At 38.5% G+C, this 20384-nt stretch overlaps 1 protein-coding gene across 1 annotated transcript in view; it reads left to right on the top strand.

Moving 5' to 3' along the window:
• The window catches only part of PLXNA4 (plexin A4), a 715975-nt gene that overhangs the window by 560627 nt on the left and 134964 nt on the right, over nucleotides 1-20384 (top strand). Inside the window, exons 11-14 of the mRNA XM_075857507.1 lie at nucleotides 1835-1931; nucleotides 3654-3844; nucleotides 10367-10518; nucleotides 11714-11831. Coding sequence (XP_075713622.1) covers nucleotides 1835-1931; nucleotides 3654-3844; nucleotides 10367-10518; nucleotides 11714-11831 — 558 coding nt within the window. The remainder of the gene's footprint in view (nucleotides 1-1834; nucleotides 1932-3653; nucleotides 3845-10366; nucleotides 10519-11713; nucleotides 11832-20384) is intronic.

Genomic DNA, 20384 nt, shown 5'->3' with positions numbered 1-20384 from the left:
AGTCCTCTTCTTAGCCTGTGATATCAATCCGATTTTTCTAAAAAAGTATTTGTAATTGTCTTTAATACGGCACAGAATTGGCTATTGGTTTATTTATATCACATTGGTACATCATCTACATGTCTTAGGCTATACCAAGTACGATCTAAAAAAGAATTATATACGTTTCCTTCCATGCAATTTTGGTGTAGCCTTTTGACATAAAAAAATAAATAAAAGCTTTAGATAGCTTATGTGTCCTATGGGTTGAAAATGTTCACTTTCCCAAGGGTTGATTTGGCTTCATGGCTTTACAATGACTGAACTAAACAATAGAGCAGCAGATAATGGCAGCCCTGCGGCAAAAACTAGTGTGCACACTCCTTCTCATTAGGCGTACATGTGTTTCTCTTGTTCCTATGTAGGCCAGTAATTGTATTAGATGTCATTTATTTTTAAAGGCTTTCACTGCAAACCCAATATTTACCAGATTTATTTACTTGACAAGTGTTTCAACCTTCCAAAATCTCAGAGGAAACGTAAAAAAAATACATGTATTGTTAAATAATTCCTCTAGAGATTATTTATGTCGTGTGTTTTCCTTCTACAATGCATCGACCAGAGTGTGTTATGGGAAATATACACCGTCTCCTTGGTTTTGAGTTGAAAATAAACTTATTTCAGGCATCTTTAGTGCTCACACTGTTCTTCCTAGTGCTGGTTAGAGCTATGGTTCAGTATACGGTTAAGGCCAGGATAACACACACCGTTTTGATGCAGATTTTGATGCAGTTTTTGGCTGTTTTTTTAATTTAATGCAATGAATTACTGTAATATGTTTGTGGAGAAACAGTGGATGGAGCTGAATGGTGAACAGCATCACTGTACACATATATAGGTCAAGTAATCTAGGAAACAGAAATGCTCATTGACTAGCAGGGCTGTGTTTGTCAATGCAGAAGAGCTGAGGTTGTCATTTGGCACAATGTACCTAGATATTAATGTGTTATTGTTGTTTTTTATAGCACTGCCGGTTAGCCTTTTACGTTATCCTGATGCACAAATAAAACAGCTAAATGACAAATGCAACTCTGCTACATCTGTATTTCTGGAATGTGGTATTTTATGAGTAATCATTTTACAACACTATATTTTAGTTAAAATATTTAAAAGTTTCAAGTTCAAAGGAGCATTTCCCAATAAAATGAAAAAAGAAAAATGTAAAAATATCCCGTTCAGCTATTACCAATCTGATAATCACTAATGGCAGCCATTAAAGTGCTCATAGTGGTTGTCATAGCTTGCTACAGATCCTGAATGGCATGTACATTAGCATTGCCATTCCCTGTCTCTTTTTGATAATTCTCTGGCTGTGTAATTATCACAGTAATTCTGGCTGTTGTTTTCTGGCATTATATTCATGAATCTGGAAGCGCAGGATGAACTGCACCACAGATCCCTGCCAGATAGGGAAACGTTGCAGTGCCTGGAAATGTTAGCAGACATAGAAAAGTGAAAAATGTATTTCAATGGTAAAATTAATATTTTTTTTTTTTAACATGTTTATCATTTCAAAGCAATGTTGGGAAAAAAGAAACTCCCAAAGAAGGTTTATTGGTTAAATTTGTTGTAGGATTTTGATGTCAGCGTTGTGTTCCTTTCAAACTGTTATCCTTCACACTGGTTCTCAGCTCTGATGTCCTTGGTATGGGATTTGTCTGGTCTATGATCCCAAAAGCATTGATATATACAGTTCTGTAGCTTCCATCTGAGACGTGTAATTCTTAATTAAAAAAGAAATACATCTCAAGGACCTCTTAACTCCAAATTTTCTTTTTTTTTTCCTCCTCTTAAGTATGACTACGAAGGTATGGAGATTGACAGTCTCCCAGTGGAGCTGACTGTGGTATGGAATTGGGATTTCAGCATCGACAATCCAGCTCTGAACAAAGGTAAAGTGGAACTTCAGTTTGGGCTAGGAAATAGTTTCCATAGCAATGTCACTTATCTACTGTTCATAAGTATCATATGCCTAACCTTTTCAGTACTCATTTTTTTACAACTCTCATTGAAATTGAATCAGTCCACAGTCACACATTTCCATATCATTTATTTTCTTTGACTACCGTTAGTATATCCACTCACCATCAAAACACTCAATATTCAGCTAAAATATATTCAGGATAGAAAAATATGGACGTCACTCTGTGAAATCGTGTGTCTATACAAAATGCTCTGGCAATAATTTATAAGTGAGTAGTATTTTCATGTATCAATAAAGTACAGACCATAAGCCCTGCCCGAATCCTTAGGTATTGATAGCCATTGAATGAATTATTTTAAAAACGTGAAGATTTACTTCCTTTTGAGAGGACACTGCTTGAGGTTTACTTTTGAGCATATTAATAGTGCAAAGAAAAATAGATGGTTGTTATCTGAAGCAACCAGTATGCCTTGTTATATTACAATGGAGACATCTGTACTAAACTTGATTGTTGTGGGTTTCATCTATGGTTTAATTTGAAATAATTTTGCATCCCCCTATTGTACTATGAACTGGTGAAAGTTTGGTAAGTTTTGTAGAACTATTTAAATAGGAGAATTTTCTAGGTGGCATCGGGGTATAAGTTTCGGCATTAGTATATTTGTTATTAAGACTATATAGAATTAGGGGAATGTTGGGTGAGGGTGACAATAACTCTAAGGGCACTTTCCGATGTGGTGGATTTTTCTGTGGATTTGCAGTGCAGAGTCTACATCGCAAATTCACAGCAATTTACAGTACAAAACATGTAAATGGGGTTTTCAAAACCACATGTAGGAGAAAAAATCTGCAATGAAATCTGAGCATTCTGCGGATTTTCAAATCCACAATATGCTCATTTTTGTACAAAGAAGCGTATTCTCCCTGTGGAATTCACCATTTGCAATGGATCAAATTTGCTGTTAAAGCCATAAAAAATCTGCATGTCACACATTGTCCACCACTACTGAACATGCCCTTAGGGCCACCATTATTTTTATATATAAGAGCATACACAAGAGGATCTTTGCATATTTATATTTTATATATTTTTTTTTAAGAGTACTCGGAGCAGTGTGTTCACGAGTGGAAATATAATCCGCTCAGTCTTAGAGGGTTTATCCGGCATTTTAAAAATGATGGCCTATGCTTACGATAGGCCATCAATATAAGATCAGTGGGGGTTAGACTCTCGGCACCCCGGCGAATAAGCAGTGTCCCACTTGAATGAAACAACGCTGCAATACCTCGCACAGCGTGGCCCCTTCAAATAGCTAATCGGTAGGGGTGCTGAGAGTCGAACCCCTACCGATCTAATATTGATGGACTGTCCTAAGGATAGACCATCATTTTTAAAATAGATAATCCCTTCAAGTAGGCAAATACTGTAGACTCTGCTAACCCAAAGTTATATTCCTGAGCAGTGCCAAAGGGGTTAAACTCTATTGGGCCCCTTCATTCTGGAAATCAGTGGTGGTCTATAATCACAGACCTAAGCATATATCTATGACATATCAGATGATCATTTTGACTGGATTTCTCCTTTGTGAGTGTTTTGCCCAATCAAGTATTACATGAACATTACGTAAATATATTTACTATTGCAAAATCAGCGGGAATGTTTCATTTCTTTGTTTTCTATTAAACTTAGTGCATCTGTACAAGTGCGGTGCTACCAGACCTAGCTGCGGCCTGTGCTTAAAAGCCGATCCCGACTTTGAATGTGGTTGGTGTGCGGGAGAATCTAAATGTACACTCAAACAGCACTGCTCAACCTTAGAAAAACCGTGGCTTGAGCTATCAGAGACCCATGCAAAATGTGAAAATCCCAGGATAACCCAGGTAAGCAGTGTATATGTAATTCATATTCCTGCTGCATTGAATGTATCATTCCCAGCATTACTGACCATTTTTATCATGCTTTCAAGTGTATGGCAAATATTTTGCGAGGCTTTTTGAAGTGGTGTAAGTGTTAAGTTATGTTCTTCGCACCATTAGAATGCAGGTGATCAAACTGATATACTGTATACACTGCAGCTAACAAGTCTGGAAATATTCATGTTTTTTTTATTTCATTCCCTCCTGAAGAAATATTGTATACAGGGCAATGAAATGGGTGGAGAGAAAATATAATCAGTCGAGGTTATTTACTGATGACTACATTTATATTGACACTCTTTGAAATTAGAGCACTATAAAATTGCCTAGAAGCAAACTACTTCCCGAAGATGACAAGCAAAGCTGTAACATTATGCTGCTGTTAGCAGTGGGTGTAAAGTCTGACAGCTTGTTATGATCCGGCGTATTTATTTCAACGCAACAGCACCTCCGCAGACTTTGTAGCTGGTGGACGCCTACTCTTTCATAAACCCTGTGTTTGAACTGTAATTCACTTTCCAATTAAAGTACAGACTTGAACATTTAAGCCTCAATTTTTTTTTTCCATTTCCTATAATAATTGTAATTTATTCCTATTTAGCGTTGACACTACGCCATTACTTTTTGTCCATGTCCTGGTTACTAAACTCCTTTAGAAGAAATGTTTGTGCCAGTAACAAAAGAAAATCCCATTTTTTACCTTTGTATCCATGCTGTAATTTGACTTTATTTACAGACCTGCTGTAGACTTGTTGCATTAGGTTTTAAATGGAATTTTTTTTCCTTTTTTTTTTCTAAGATTAGTAGATTTATGTAAAGATTTTTATAAGGATTGCCACTGTCATTTGAATAGCTGATTGTTTTCAGTTTAATCCTTCCTTGTCAAGGATATTACTATTTTTGATATCTTCATCCTGAAAACAGGATTAATTCAATGAATGGAGGTTAATCAATTTTACCCTAAAGATGACAATGATTGTTTATGTATGTGACTAGAATGCAAATCATCAAACACTTCTGGCAGCCTTGTTGATGGAATATAATGAATATATATCATATATGAATCCACATGTGTAATGGTGAACCTAAAGATCCTTTAGACATCTACAACGATCCCAACCAGCAAGATTGCCAAAGTCTGAGAAAAAGACTTCATAAGTGATGTCTTATTGACTACATTCTAGTGACCTTATATATAATACATGCATAGAACATGCAATTCACAACAAATAAAATAATTCAGCTCACATTGCCTATCAAGACCAACTGGACATATGTACAGTATTAATGATAGATAGATAGATAGATAGATAGATAGATAGATAGATAGATAGATAGATAGATAGATAGATATGAGATAGATAGATAAGATAGATAGATAGATAGATAGATAGATAGATAGATAGATAGATAGATAGATAGATAGATAGATAGATAGATAGATAGATAGATAGATAGATAGATGGATAGATGGATAGATGGATAGATAGATAGATAGATAGATAGATAGATAGATAGATAGATAGATAGATAGATAGATAGATAGATAGATAGATGGGTTGACTCCTCAACATTGAAATTGCAACATCAAGAAGGAATGGTTTTGGAATTCTGGATATCACAAATTGATAGACATGTTAATCATACGCAAATGATAAAAAAACGGAAACAAAATATTCGAAATATCTTGATTTATTCAGTATCGAGTATGAGCGCCGCACGCAGGAATAAACGAACTTACATGCCTTGGCATGCTATCAATGAGGTTATTAATGATTGTCTGAGGAATGTTTTGGAAACAAGTCTGGTGATGCTGCAGGCCATGGTAGCACCCTTACGCCATGCAATCTGCTCACAGTACCTATCAATATGCAGCCTGGGGTTGTCCTGTTGAAAAACGGCTTCTGGGACACCTTGGAAAAATGGCCGTACAACTGGTTCCACGACCAAATCAATGTACCGCTGCGCTGTTAGTGTACCTGAAATGAAGACTAGAGGTGTCCGGCTACCGGTGTAACGTTCCCTTTGAAGGCCTTTCCATAGCATTGCCCATGTTGTCTCCAGACCACTCTCCGGATATCATTGTGTACGAGACAAAAGCGGCACTCATCACTGAAGATGATAGACCTCTATTCCAGCCTCCATTGCTGTCTTGCTGTGCACCATGATAGCCTTTGAGAGTGGTGGCGTTTGGACAATGGAACAACTGCAGCTGGACATCTGTCTCGTAGCCGAATGTCGTGCAAACGCCTTCTGATGGTTTGTAGTGACATTAGTTGCCGCCCTAGGCTTGGGATGTGACAACCAATTTCACTTGCAGTACAGAATGGATCACTACGCTCCATTCTTCTAATCAGACAATGTATCCATACATATGTTCACCTCCACGCACCTCTTGCTGTCATTCCTGGTTATTGTTGTTCTCCCAACCTCAGGGACACGCAAAGTTGAACAGTGCTGACTTCTAGGTCTAGATGCGTAGCGATCTGCCACAGTGATGAACCAAGGTCTCTCAGGTTAAGGATTCTGTCCCTTTCAGTTTGCTATAAGTGGCGATAACTGGCACGTCAATGAACAGGAGGCATCTCACAATCATCCCACACCAGTTGATACAATTTTTGAGGTTTCATGTGGCTAAAAAGATTTGCTTTTAATGTGGCTTTTATGCCCGTTCCAGATGCCACAGATTGGAGCTAGGTGCTTTAAAATCTGATCATTTGCAGATTTTAGCGACATCTGCTACTTCCTCGATTTGCATAAACTTACGGCTTGCCTTTCTTGGTGTTGCTATTTCAATGTTGAGGATAGATAAGATAGATAGATAGATAGATAGATAGATAGATAGATAGATAGATAGATAGATAGATAGATAGATAGATAGATAGATAGATAGATAGATAGATAGATAGATAGATAGATAGATAGATAGATTAATATTTGTGATTCTCAAATGTTTAGGGTGACCACACAGTGTGGTTCAGAAGTCAAAGTTCCTGGCTACTCAACCCATTACTGTGCTGGCACTACTATTTGACCTGCACTTTTTCATGGGCACTCTAGTTGGAAATAGCTGCACACAGCTCAGGGCATCTAGAATGAGAACACTGCATTGCTCTTGAGATTGCAGCCCCAATATACTATAATAATATGCTATCCTGATATTACGTGTATATTGATGAATTAATAATAGATTTAGTTTTCAAGTTGGTATAAAACTATAAAACTAATGCATGATGATGTGTAATGACAGTAAGTTTAGTTATTTCATTTCCATCTTGGATGTTGAGCCTCTATTAATGTTCAGTATGTTAAGGTTAATTATTTTTCTCAAGCCTTGACCTTCAGTGCTATATAGTATAATTGTAATAAGAGACTCGTTTATTTGTTCATTAGCGTCACCTTAGGGTATTTCAATCACCTTATTATATTGACACGTAGATATTTCATGACAACTTTTCCTTTACCTGCATCTCTAGTATATGTACTGTAAAATGCACATCTTTACTGGCACTTTAAAAGCCTTTGATAATAAGCAATGATGATTATGTATTGTCAGCTGTATCAGGAACAATCTGAGTATCCTGTTGTGCAACCACTTCCCATGTTGGCTCCGTAGATTACTGCACAGTTAAGAAAACAGCTAAATTCTCCATGAAGAAAATTCGGCCAAGATGTAGCTGCTGAACTTTCACTCATAATTATAAAATGAATGCCAATTAATTCCTCTATTAGCACTTATTTGATATAATAGGCCTCCATTAATTATACTCTGCTTAATATCCGGCAAATGCATGAAAAATGCCCTAGAATAAGATGAAATAGGGGAATATGGGGTGTTTTATGAAATGTTTAATGTAACTAAAGTCCTATTCAGATAGATTAGGAATGAATCAAATTAGTTTATTGAATAATATATGATATTGGATAAGTCTCCTCGTGGCCCATTAATTATTAAACTGTAACGTACATGCCACATTATCAGTGAGCTAGCAAGATATTAGCATGGAAATGTCTCTTAATTAAACTGCATTTTCTAAGCTGACTTCTCGAATAGTGATAACACAATAAACCATTTTTATCACATTTGTGACCTTTTTGGCGAAATTATTACAAATAATTTAGGGGAAGTTCGTAATGGTATGTCTGCCGTAGGGTACAAGAACGGTTGTTGTCCCACTTTATCACTAAACACAAAAGTAGAGATGAGCCAATGTCTGAAAATTAGCTATACAGGGGCACATTTCCTATTATTGTCTTTAAAAGGCTCTAAAAAAGGAAATTCAGCCACTACGAAATACCTGCGAAGCGGGCATTCCCAGATTTTATTTTTGCACTGATTCCATGCCACAAGTGCCAGTGATTGTTTAAAGAGGCTCTGTCACCAGATTTTGCAACCCCTATCTGCTATTGCAGCAGATCGGCGCTGCAATGTAGATTACAGTAACGTTTTTATTTTTAAAAAACAAGCATTTTTGGCCAAGTTATGACAATTTTTGTATTTATGCAAATGAGGCTTGCAAAAGTACAACTGGGCGTGTTTAAAGTAAAAGTACAACTGGGCGTGTATTATGTGCATACATCGGTGCGTTTTTACTACTTTTACTAGCTGGGCGTTAGGAATGGGAGTGTGTGATGCTGACGAATCAGCATCATCCACTTCTGTTCGTTAACACCCAGCTTCTGGCAGTGCAGACACACAGCGTGTTCTCGAGAGATCACGCTGTGACGTCACTCACTTCCTGCCCCAGGTCCTGCATCGTGTCGGCCACATCGGCACCAGAGGCTACAGTTGATTCTGCAGCAGCATCAGCGTTTGCAGGTAAGTAGCTACATCGACTTACCTGCAAACGCCGATGCTGCTGCAGAATCAACTGTAGCCTCTGGTGCCGATGTGTCCTCGCTCGTCCGACACGATGCAGGACATGGGGCAGGAAGTGAGTGACGTCACAGCGTGATCTCTGGAGAACACGGCTGTGTCTGCACTGCCAGAAGCTGGGCGTTCTGAAGAGAAGTGGATGATACTTCTCGTCAGAACGCCCAGCTAGTAAAAGAAGTAAAAACGCCCAGATGTAAGCACATAATACACGCCCAGTTGGACTTTTACTTTAAACACGCCCAGTTGGACTTTTGCAAGCCTCATTTGCATAAATATAAAAATAAAAACGTTACTCTTATCTACATTGCATTGCCGATCTGCTGCAATAGCAGATAGGGGTTGCAAAATCTGGTGACAGAGCCTCTTTAAACATTACATGACTGTGTATTTTAATCTACTCACTTTACATCAATATTTTATAAATACAGTAGTCTATTCAAATACAGCCTATGACATTCAAATGTCCGAGAGTGTGAACTTTTTTCTTCTACTCCTTCTCATATTCTCTGCCAACAAATTTATTACCAATTTAAAAACTCTTTACACCAATTATGTAAACTCTATTGTATGTAAATCATAAGAAACATCATGTGGTCACACTAGAGCAGTGTTTAAGCACTGTCCCAAGTTACCCCAACTCAAAGAAATTACATCAAAGTACCCCCAAGACAATAACATACACAACACGTGACATGTGTACCCCCTACAGACATGGAGTATACCCCCTGAGGTATACATACCATAAGTTGAAAACCTAGATCCTAGAGTACAAATATGGCCAGTGTGAGGATGGTAGGATGACGTCATTTTCATAGCCATTGCTATACTGTTCCCTATAGACTTAACTACAGTGACATTTCTTCTCATAGAAGTATTTGCTCTAAATATGCACCAGCCTGTTGTCCCCTTCCCCTTAATAACCTAATACCAATGAGAAGGACAAGATTCGAAAGGGTTTCGAGTAAATCATATTAACACTGAGGACCAATCAGAAGTTGAAACCTAAAGCCTAATATTATAAGTTAAGTTACTTATAGGAAGGTGCTAATGGTAAATTCCTTTAAAACATTTCACTCTTGTACTAATTAAAACATAAGTTGGGAAGCAATCCATCAAAGTGTAGTGTATTCAATAACATCCTATAAAGGTTAGCAATGCTTGCAGAAGAGTTGGAGGCTACAGAGCTCAATAAAAGCTTATCACAAGTCTCAGGGGCCGCAGACTTCCACCGGGGAGCTCATTATGCACTCAGTGCTTAGACCTACAAGGGCTTGTGTTTGGCTTACGGCAACGGGAAAAGAGGATGTTACAAAATCTACATCTTTTCCATAACCTCAACTTTCTTCAGTATGTTCGCTCATCATGAGATGGGAATTTTAATTTTCTGTGTCACGATTATAACTTATTCTTTTTACAAAGGATTATACCATTGTTTAGTAAATTGTGCATGTTGTGTTTTGTAGGGCAACTGAGGTTATGGAATGAGTAGCTCAGACGTGTCTAGGTCAGGATGGAAGATTGAATTGTTACTCATTGACAGCTCCTTCTAACTCGTAATATATTGACATTTACAAACATGAAAGGTTTATTTATTTTCTTATTTCTTGTAGATCATTCCTGTAACTGGTCCCCGTGATGGAGGCACAAAAGTAACAATTAGAGGAGAAAATTTAGGCCTGGAGTTTTGGGAAATACAGAATAACGTGAAAGTTGCAGAAGTCAAGTGTACGCCTTTAATAGAAGAATATATTCCCGCAGAGCAGTGAGTTGTGGTTTCTATTCATATATGGCTAAACTTTTAAAAGAGGAAATTTATTATAAAATATGGAAAGAACCCAGAGTATGGTGGAAATGTATTCCATGCAAATATGGAGATTTTTTTTAAATGCAGATACTGCAGCATGCTCTATTAGATAATGTACATGGGACTGAGTTTTCTCCTACAATCCCTATTTTCAGCGCTTCTAGGGAAAATCTTTTCCCAAGATACTGAACTCCACATGCAACTATACAGCGTGCAATATGATATGCACGAGGCATAATGCAGGTTTCTGATATACTTTATAATTTAATTCTTCATCATTTTGGGGATCTTTACTTGCTGTCAGTGAATGGAAACATATTGGTTTATGTACAGAGTCTAAAAAACGGAACCAATTATGGCCGATAGGTTCTCCATTTGTTAAAAGAGAGCACTGATACACTAAACCAGCTGTGCACCTGTGTCAGTTGGCCATGATCAGGATAGGTTATCAGGCTCTGAACTGAAACATATCTGTTTTAATTTACTGACAGAAAGCAGAGATCTTGAAAACTAATAGGAATTTAAATACAATATATTAGTTGCATATGTTTCCTACATTTAATGATTTAAGCTTTATAAAATACATAAAAAACACAATTTATAAGTCTTAATTACACAATTTTACCGGTTTTATATATAACCCTATTATATCAATTGCATATTGAATATTTAACTTATATCACTCTTTGGGGGTCAAACCCTCCATTTCCTTAGTACTAAACACCTATTCTCCAGTCAACTTATACTGTTAACTGTAGAAATCTCTGTTGCTTGCTGCTGCGTGTAAAGGGTTTGATCCATGTACTGCTGTATTCAGGTCATTAAAGCCACGTACATGTATTTACGGATCAGACCCTACAGTTGCATCAGCAAAATGTCGAAAAAATTTTCAAATAATAATACGTCTAGGGACCCAGACGCTTGCTTGCTAAAAACAATTAAGCATTTTTATTAAATTATTATGTGTACTTTTTATTTTTTTATTCGACATATATATCTGTTTGTACAGTAGGTCTTCTACATATGTCTTACTAAACGACTCTATAAAGCATTATACTAATAATGTGTCACTTACCATATTGTTCTGTAAAGGCTATTGATAATTTCAGATATTATTTCACATACTCATTTATTGTCTTTTAAACATTTCTAGAATTGTGTGTGAAATGGGTAGTGCCCAGCAAAGCCAGCATGCTGGATTTGTAGATGTCTGTGTGGGAGAGTGCAAGGACGGCTTTATGGTAAAATCTTCATTGCTCTACTACTTTGTGGTAAGTTAAAATGCATATACTCTAACATACAGTAAATGCATCATGTAATAGCATTAAAGACAAGTCCTATGCCACACATTATATAACATACTATTAAATGGTAAATGCACGCCTTTTTAAAGTTAGAGATGGGATAATAGCTGTCGGACTAGAGTATGTAAATGGGCCCTAAGTAAATAGCTTAATGAATAAAATAAAAACATGGTGTAGAAATAAGTCGTCAGGACTCAATGTTGTACAAGCTGTGAATGCTATGAAGCCACAACTTACAAAGGTGTAATATGCTTAGACAATACATTGATATCTTGACAGTGTTGCCATGTGGTGCAAAATACAATATTTGATCTGTTTTTCATGGCTGACTTTAGTGTACAATAATCCAGTAAATACTTTGTGATATTACAGTCTATAGATGTATAATACCAGTCTATTACTGTCCTGCTATAGTTTGAGTTACTGCAGTACCAGATGTTTGTATACATGGAATAGAGAGAAGCTCCAACAACCGCATAGTAGATAGCAGTTAAAAATGAACTTTTAATGAAAAAACATGATAAAAACCATATGTGCACGTGTGATAAATAGAAGAAAACGACAAATAGAAGAAAAGGACAAACAGGGTGCCCGAAACGCGTCAGCGGTTTTCTTCCATTTTTCATAAGTGCACATATACGTTTTTAACTTCTATCTACTATGCGGTTGCTAGAGCTTCCCTCTTTTCCAAGTATACAAGTTTGCACCTGAAACCGGTTCAGCGTACTGCTCCGTGCATCACCTCATGCAAGCCTCTCAGTCCAATTGCCAAGGGTGAGCTGAACGAAAAAGTTTTTCTTTTTCAAGTACCAGATGTTACATGTAATACTAGTGCTCTTACATATAGAAAAGAACCAACAACAGCACAAGTTTTTCCATGTCTACACATAGAAATGAAAAGATAGTTATTACACTGGGACATGTAGGGTTCAGGTATGGCATGCTCCCTTCACTACAATGTATTTTTAAGGGCACCATCAGATGTTGCGGATTTGCTGCGGAATTTCACTGTGGACAGGCCGCAATGGAAATCTGCAGCAGACTTTTTTCCTCTGGTTTTTATAGCTTTTTAAGTAACTTAGTGCAGATTTTGCGGAAAATAACAGTGTGGAAACTGGCCTGCAGTACAGAATTTACATTCCGCAGCATGCACAGTTTTTCGCGGGAAGCAGCGGATTTTCACTTTGGATTTCAGCCTTTGCAATGCAAAAGCTGAAATATGTGGCAAATCCTCTGTGAAGTCTGCCACATCTGGATTAATTGTCAAATATGGGAATTCTGCTGCAGATTTTTTTGCGTAATTGCTGCAAATTTGCAACAAAACCTGCAGCAGAAGTGTTTCGTTACGACTGAACGTGCATTGATTTTAGTAGTAGTAGTAGTAGTAGATATAAATTGTTAATGATGTTCAATGGGAATCTACACCAAATATTTTGTATTTTATGGACAAGTTAATTGCAATTGAATCATAAGGGTCTAGGAAATGTAAGGTACTCTCTGCAAGGATCCTCACAATGGAGAGCTGCTTCATCTGTCCCTTTGCATACAGAACTTATGTAGAGGGAATAAGGTGGCAACTGGTGAATATATTTCCTTAATAAAATTGTGAATCTGTAAGATCTAAAAGTCTACTGACTCCAGTCGTACCTGAATTTTTGGTTTTTAATGGAGTTGGAGTTTACTTACCTTTAAAATAAAATATTGCAGTTAACATTTGATGTGGTTGACCATGGCCAACCTGTTAAAAGGTTTATACAGTCTGGTACCTTGTGCTGTGTATACTCAGATATTAGTGGATACAAAATATTAGGTCAGCTAAAGCCTGTGAATCTCTGGACTCATGTACTGTATATGGATCAATAATTCAACATTTAACCCCTTAGTGACCAACAGTATGCCTTTTTACGTTCCTCACTAATGGGCTTTAGGCTAAGGCGACGCCTTTTCACGTGATCGCTTTAGCCTAAAGTAGCGCCGAAATAAAAGATCAGAGCTCCGTTCTCTCAGCTACCGGAGGTAGCTGAGAGTTCGGAGCAACGACCAGAGACCATAACGAGTGGTCTCTGGTCACGTGATCGCCGTGAATCGCTATTTCACGGCGTTCACGCTAAAGCGGCAGATCATCGCCATTTCTCTCTCCTCTCATGCAATAACTCCTTAGAGAGGAGAGAGAACGGGTAATTAGTGCGGCCCCCCTCCTACGTCCGATCACCCCCTCGTCCGATTCCCCTTCATGTCCGATTCCCCCCCCCGGTCCGATTCCCCCCCCCCAAAATGGCGCCCGCATGCGCAGTGCATAGCTTACCTGTGTCGGCAGCTGGCACAGCAATAATCAGGGACCGTTATGACTGGTCCCTGATCAGGTGATCTCTGTGATAAAACCTATCACAGAGATCACTGACAGTTATTTTCATAACACAGCCAGGACATGGGCTGTGTTTCTCTCTCCTCCCATTGTAGTTGTTCTGAGAGGAGAGAGAATTCAGTCTGCGTCCTGTTCTGTGAAGAAAGAAAAAGTGATAAAAAATCATCGTTCTAATATATACATACATATATATATATATATATATATATATATATATATATATATATAATATATAAAATCTATATTAGCGTCAGCGCTAGTTTAGCGTTAGTGCTAGTTTAGCGTTAGTTCTAGTTTAGCGTTAGTGCTAGTTTAGCGTTACTTTAGGTTTAGTGCTAGTCTAGCGTTACTTTAGGGTTAGGGCTAGTTTAGTGTTCGTGTTTAGGGCCGTTAGAATTTATTTTACGTCTGTTATATAAAAAAAAAATATATATATAAAAAAATAAAATAATAATTTGTGTCGTTTTTAGGATTTTAGGTTTACTTTAGGGTTAGGACTTATAGGGCATATATATATATATATATATATACATACACATATCTATAAATATGTCTCAGCGAATGTACAGCGCAGAGCAAGCCTACGCCTTGCTATGTTCCGACACTTCTGAAAGCGAAACAGACACCGCTTCAGAATTTGTTCCCGACAGTGACAGTGACGATTCTAATTCTACCGCTGAACCCCATAGTCCTATGGTGGTGGATACGTCAGTCGCTGTAGAGGTGTCAAGTGCAGGGCCGAGTGTTGCAGTCCCCCCCGTGATGTGGGATCCTGCACTATCATTTTCCCCCCAAGTACCCCAATTTGAAGCGACCCCAGGAATTAGTGTCGACGTCCAAAATTTTACCCCCTATAATTTTTTTAATTTATTTATATGTGATACGGTCCTAGACTTGATAGTCCAGCAGACTAATCTGTATGCTAGGCAGTTTGTTCTACAAAAGCCTGCGTCTATGTACTCCAGAATGTGGAGCCCCACAAGTGTCCCAGAAATAAAAAAAATTTTAGGCATTACCCTCAATATGGGTTTGGTTAAAAAACCCACTGTCCGGTCCTACTGGACTTCTAGTGCTGTCCACGCTACCCCTGTATTTGCAGCAGTGATGTCCAGAAACCGCTATGAGGCCCTAATGCGATTCATGCATTTTACTTACAATTCCCAAGTCCCCCCAAGAAGTGACCCAGCCTATGATCGGCTTAATAAATTAAGGCCATTAATCACCCTTCTAAATGATTTATTTTTAAAGTTGTACACCCCTGACAAAAATTTGTCTGTAGATGAATCGCTCATTAGCTTCAAAAGGCGTCTTTCCTTTCGTCAATTCATCCCTTCCAAACGAGCCAGATATGGGGTGAAATTGTACAAAGTGTGCGAGAACACAACGGGTTACACCTGCGGTTTCAAAATCTATGAAGGCAGGGACTGCCAAATTCATACCCCAGGCTGCCCAGAAACTATTGGCACCTCTGGCAAAATTGTGTGGAACCTAATGGAGCCATTTCTGCACAAGGGGTACCACGTCTATACAGACAATTTTTATACAAGCGTTGCCCTTTATAAAGCCCTCCATGCTGCAAATACAGGGGCCTGTGGGACAGTACGGAAGAACAGAGTGGGACTCCCACAACAGTTGGTGTCCAGGCGTTTGGGAAAAGGAACATCCATGGCCCTTGCAAGTCAGGAATTGCTTGCAGTGAAGTGGGCCGACAAGAAGGATGTCTACATGCTGTCCACCGTACACACGGACACCACTGTGGCAATTACGGAGAGGGGGGCTACCACTGCAAAGCAGAAACCTGTCTGTGTAACAGACTACAACAAATTTATGGGGGGTGTAGACCTTTCCGACCAGGTGCTTCAGCCTTACCTGGTGAAGCGCAAAAATAAGGCCTGGTACAAAAAGGTAGCAATCTACCTCATCCAGGTTGCTACCTATAACAGTTTTGTTATTTTCAAAAAAGCCCAAGGAACGCTCACTTTCCTTCAATTTCAGGAGAAGGTCATTGAGCATCTCCTTTTTGAGTCCACTATACCGGCACAATCCTGCGAATCTGAGGATGTGCGCAGGCTTTCAGAGCGCCACTTTTTACACCCTATTCCTTCCACTGAGACCCAAAAATATCCCCAAAAAAGGTGTCGGGTATGTAGCAAGCATGGCAGGAGGAGGGATACCCGCTTTTATTGCCCCATGTGTCCATCAAAACCAGCCCTTTGCAACTACCCCTGTTTCGAAACCTTTCACACGGTTGCAAATTACTAGAATTTAACACAAAAAAAAAAAAAAATGGGTTGGGGGCCTTTTTAGTGAGTCAATTTCTTTATATTTTCTTTTTAGTTCGTGGGCTTTCCAAGTAGGGATTATTTCTTGTGGGAGAGGTTGTAGAGCACATTTTTTTCAGACCGTGAAACTAATTTTACCCCTTATGATTTTTTTTATTTATTTGTGGGTGATCAAGTGCTGGAATTCATTGTCCAGTACAAAATCCCACATCCACAATTTTTTTATTTTTACTGTTCTTATGTCTATGTCCTGCCACATACAGCTGTTACATTCCTAATTCTGTACCGTGATACGGGCATGATCTTTTTTTTTATTTGGAGGATCTCTAATAATCGAGCTGTTCCTTATCAATACACCATGGGCTTTGTTACAGTTCTTCTGGAAATACTGACATCATTTTGGGGATTAGTGATCCTTTACTGTTCCTATAGATGGTTTTGGACACTGTCCCTTTATATATTCTGTAGGTGATTGGTTGTTTTGTGCACATAGCGGTACCTTGCCGGGCAGGGGCCTGTTATGGTGTACCGCGTCACTTGGCACATTCGTCCCTCATAAGGATTGATGGAGCTAAAGAGACGTTGTACAACCAGTCACTGAAAAAAAAAAACCTTGTCATGCCAGCCCTGCAGGTGTTCTTCTATCTAGTGAACAGACTCGAGTTTGCAACATAGTTGGATACATTTTCCTCCATTTGTTTGAAGATATTGCCTGTCACTCCAGTACAGTTTATTTTTTCCTCTCTGACTGATTTTATATTAGGACAGAATTCTGTCCACAATTACATCATAATGGCACCAACTGCTTCTTCATCAAGACATAGTCATAAGTACAGGCAAATACGTCTATAGCAACATGTATCCGTTATGAATACACGGCTTCACTTCTCTTCTGTGCCGCACAAATTTATTAATGTGGCATATTTCTAACAAAATAACCTTCTACCACGTCTCCTCTATTTCATGTGGAAACGTAATAAGAGTTTGAAGAAAACATTATATACCTATAGTGTCTGAAATAATAACCATTATTTCCTCCTTTAAAAATGTTTGGTCCGCATGCCCACTACACCACTAGATGAATACCTTTAGGGGTTTAGTTTTTAAAATGGGGTCATTTCTGCGTGTTTTTTTTTTTTGTTCAGGCTGCTCAATGCCTCTAAATGCATGATATGGGGCCTAGAATTTATTCAATTGTGCCCTGAAAGCCAAAGGGTGCTTCCTCTCTTTTTGGCCCAGCCACACGTCTAATAAGCAGATTGGGGCAACAATGGGAGTATTTTTGAAAACAGGAGAAACCGGGTGATAGATTTTGGGGTGTGTTTCTTCATTCTCATGGTCGCTTTACAAAGAAATCGGTCTTCAAAATGACACTTTTATGAAAAAAGTGAAATACATTTTTTTTTCACCTGCTATGTATTAAATTTAGCAAAAAACTGTGGGGTCAAAATACTTACTACACCCCTAGATAAATACCTTAAGGGGTCTAGTTTTCTAAATGGGGTCGTTTATGGGGAATTTCTATCGTTCTGGTAGTTCAAAACCTCTCCAAATGTACAGTGGGGTCTAAAACATTTTCAAGCAAAATATGAGTCCTGAAAGCCTCCGGGTGCTCCCTCCCTTTCGGGCCCTGCCGTGTGTCCAGGCAACGCATTAGGGTCACAATGGGGACATTTTTGAAAACAGGAGAAACAGGGTGATAGATTTTGGGGTGTGTTTCTTCATTCTCATGGTCGCTTTACAAAGAAATCGGTCTTCAAAGTGATACTTTTATATAAAAAGTGTTTTGTTTTTTAATTTCACAAGCTATGCATTAAATTTAGCAAAAAACTGTGGGGTCAAAATACTCACTACACCCCTAGATAAATACCTTAAGGGGTCTAGTTTTCTAAATGGGGTCGATTATGGGGAGTTTCTATCGTTCTGGTAGTTCAAAACCTCTCCAAATGTACAGTGGGGTCTAAAACATTTTCAAGCAAAATAGGAGTCCTGAAAGCCTCCAGGTGCTCCCTCCCTTTCGGGCCCTGCCGTGTGTCCAGGAAACGCATTAGGGTCACAATGGGGGCATTTTTGAAAACAGGAGAAACAGGGTGATAGATTTTGGATTGTGTTTCTTCATTCTCATGATTTACAAAGAAATCGGTCTTCAAAGTGATACTTTTTTGAAAAAAGTTAAATTATATTTTTTTATGCCTGCTTTGCATGAATTCTTACAAAAAAACTGTGGGGTCAAAATACTTACAACACCCCTTAATAAATACCTTAAGGGGTCTAGTTTTCAAAATGGGGTCACTTGTGGGGGTTTCCACCATTCTGACACCAATGAGCCTATGAAAACCTGGCTTGGTGCAGGAAAACAAAATGTACAAAATGTACTAGATGGGTTACACCCTAGAATTCTTAAAGAGCTTAGTTCAGTTATTTCTGTCCCCCTTTTCATAATATTCAGAGAATCTCTAGTGACTGGTATAGTGCCAAGGGACTGGCGCAGGGCAAATGTGGTGCCTATTTTCAAAAAGGGCTCTAGGTCTTCCCCGGGTAATTATAGACCAGTAAGCTTAACATCCATCGTGGGGAAAATGTTTGAGGGGCTATTGAGGGACTATATACAGGATTATGTGACAATAAATAGCATTATAAGTGACAGCCAGCACGGTTTTACTAAGGACAGAAGTTGTCAAACTAACCTAATCTGTTTTTATGAAGAGGTGAGCAGAAGTCTAGACAGAGGGGCCGCTGTGGATTTAGTGTTTTTGGACTTTGCAAAGGCATTTGACACTGTCCCCCATAGACGCCTAATGGGTAAATTAAGGACTATAGGTTTAGAAAATATAGTTTGTAATTGGATTGAGAATTGGCTCAAGGACCGTATCCAGAGGGTTGTGGTCAATGATTCCTTCTCTGAATGGTCCCCGGTTATAAGTGGTGTACCCCAGGGTTCAGTGCTGGGACCACTATTATTCAACTTATTTATTAATGATATAGAGGAAGGGATTAATAGCACTATTTCTATTTTTGCAGATGACACCAAGCTATGTAATATAGTTCAGACTATGGAAGATGTTCATGAATTACAGGCAGATTTAAACAAACTAAGTGTTTGGGCGTCCACTTGGCAAATGAAGTTTAATGTAGATAAATGTAAAGTTATGCATCTTGGTACCAACAACCTGCATGCATCATATGTCCTAGGGGGCGCTACACTGGCGGATTCACTTGTTGAGAAGGATCTGGGTGTACTTGTAAATCATAAACTCAATAACAGCATGCAGTGTCAATCAGCTGCTTCAAAGGCCAGCAGGATATTGTCGTGTATTAAAAGAGGCATGGACTCGCGGGACAGGGATGTAATAATGCCACTTTACAAAGCATTAGTGAGGCCTCATCTAGAATATGCAGTTCAGTTCTGGGCTCCAGTTCATAGAAAGGATGCCCTGGAGTTGGAAAAAATACAAAGAAGAGCAACGAAGCTAATAAGGGGCATGGAGAATTTAAGTTATGAGGAAAGATTGAAAGAATTAAACCTATTTAGCCTTGAAAAAAGAAGACTAAGGGGGGACATGATTAACTTATATAAATATATTAATAGCACATACAAAAAATATGGTGAAATCCTGTTCCTTGTAAAACCCCCTCAAAAAACAAGGGGGCACTCCCTCCGTCTGGAGAAAAAAAGGTTCAAGCTGCAGAGGCGACAAGGCTTCTTTACAGTGAGAACTGTGAATTTATGGAATAGCCTACCGCAGGAGCTGGTCACAGCAGGGACAGTAGATGGCTTTAAAAAAGGGTTAGATAATTTCCTAGAACAAAAAAATATTAGCTCCTATGTGTAGAAATTTTTCCTTCCCTTTTCCCTTCCCTTGGTTGAACTTG

The sequence above is a fragment of the Rhinoderma darwinii genome, chromosome 3 (assembly GCF_050947455.1).
Source record: "Rhinoderma darwinii isolate aRhiDar2 chromosome 3, aRhiDar2.hap1, whole genome shotgun sequence".
NCBI classification, from domain to species: Eukaryota; Metazoa; Chordata; class Amphibia; order Anura; family Rhinodermatidae; genus Rhinoderma; species Rhinoderma darwinii.
The sequence above is the reverse complement of the archived record's forward strand: the minus strand, read 5'-3'. Positions and strand labels throughout refer to the sequence as shown.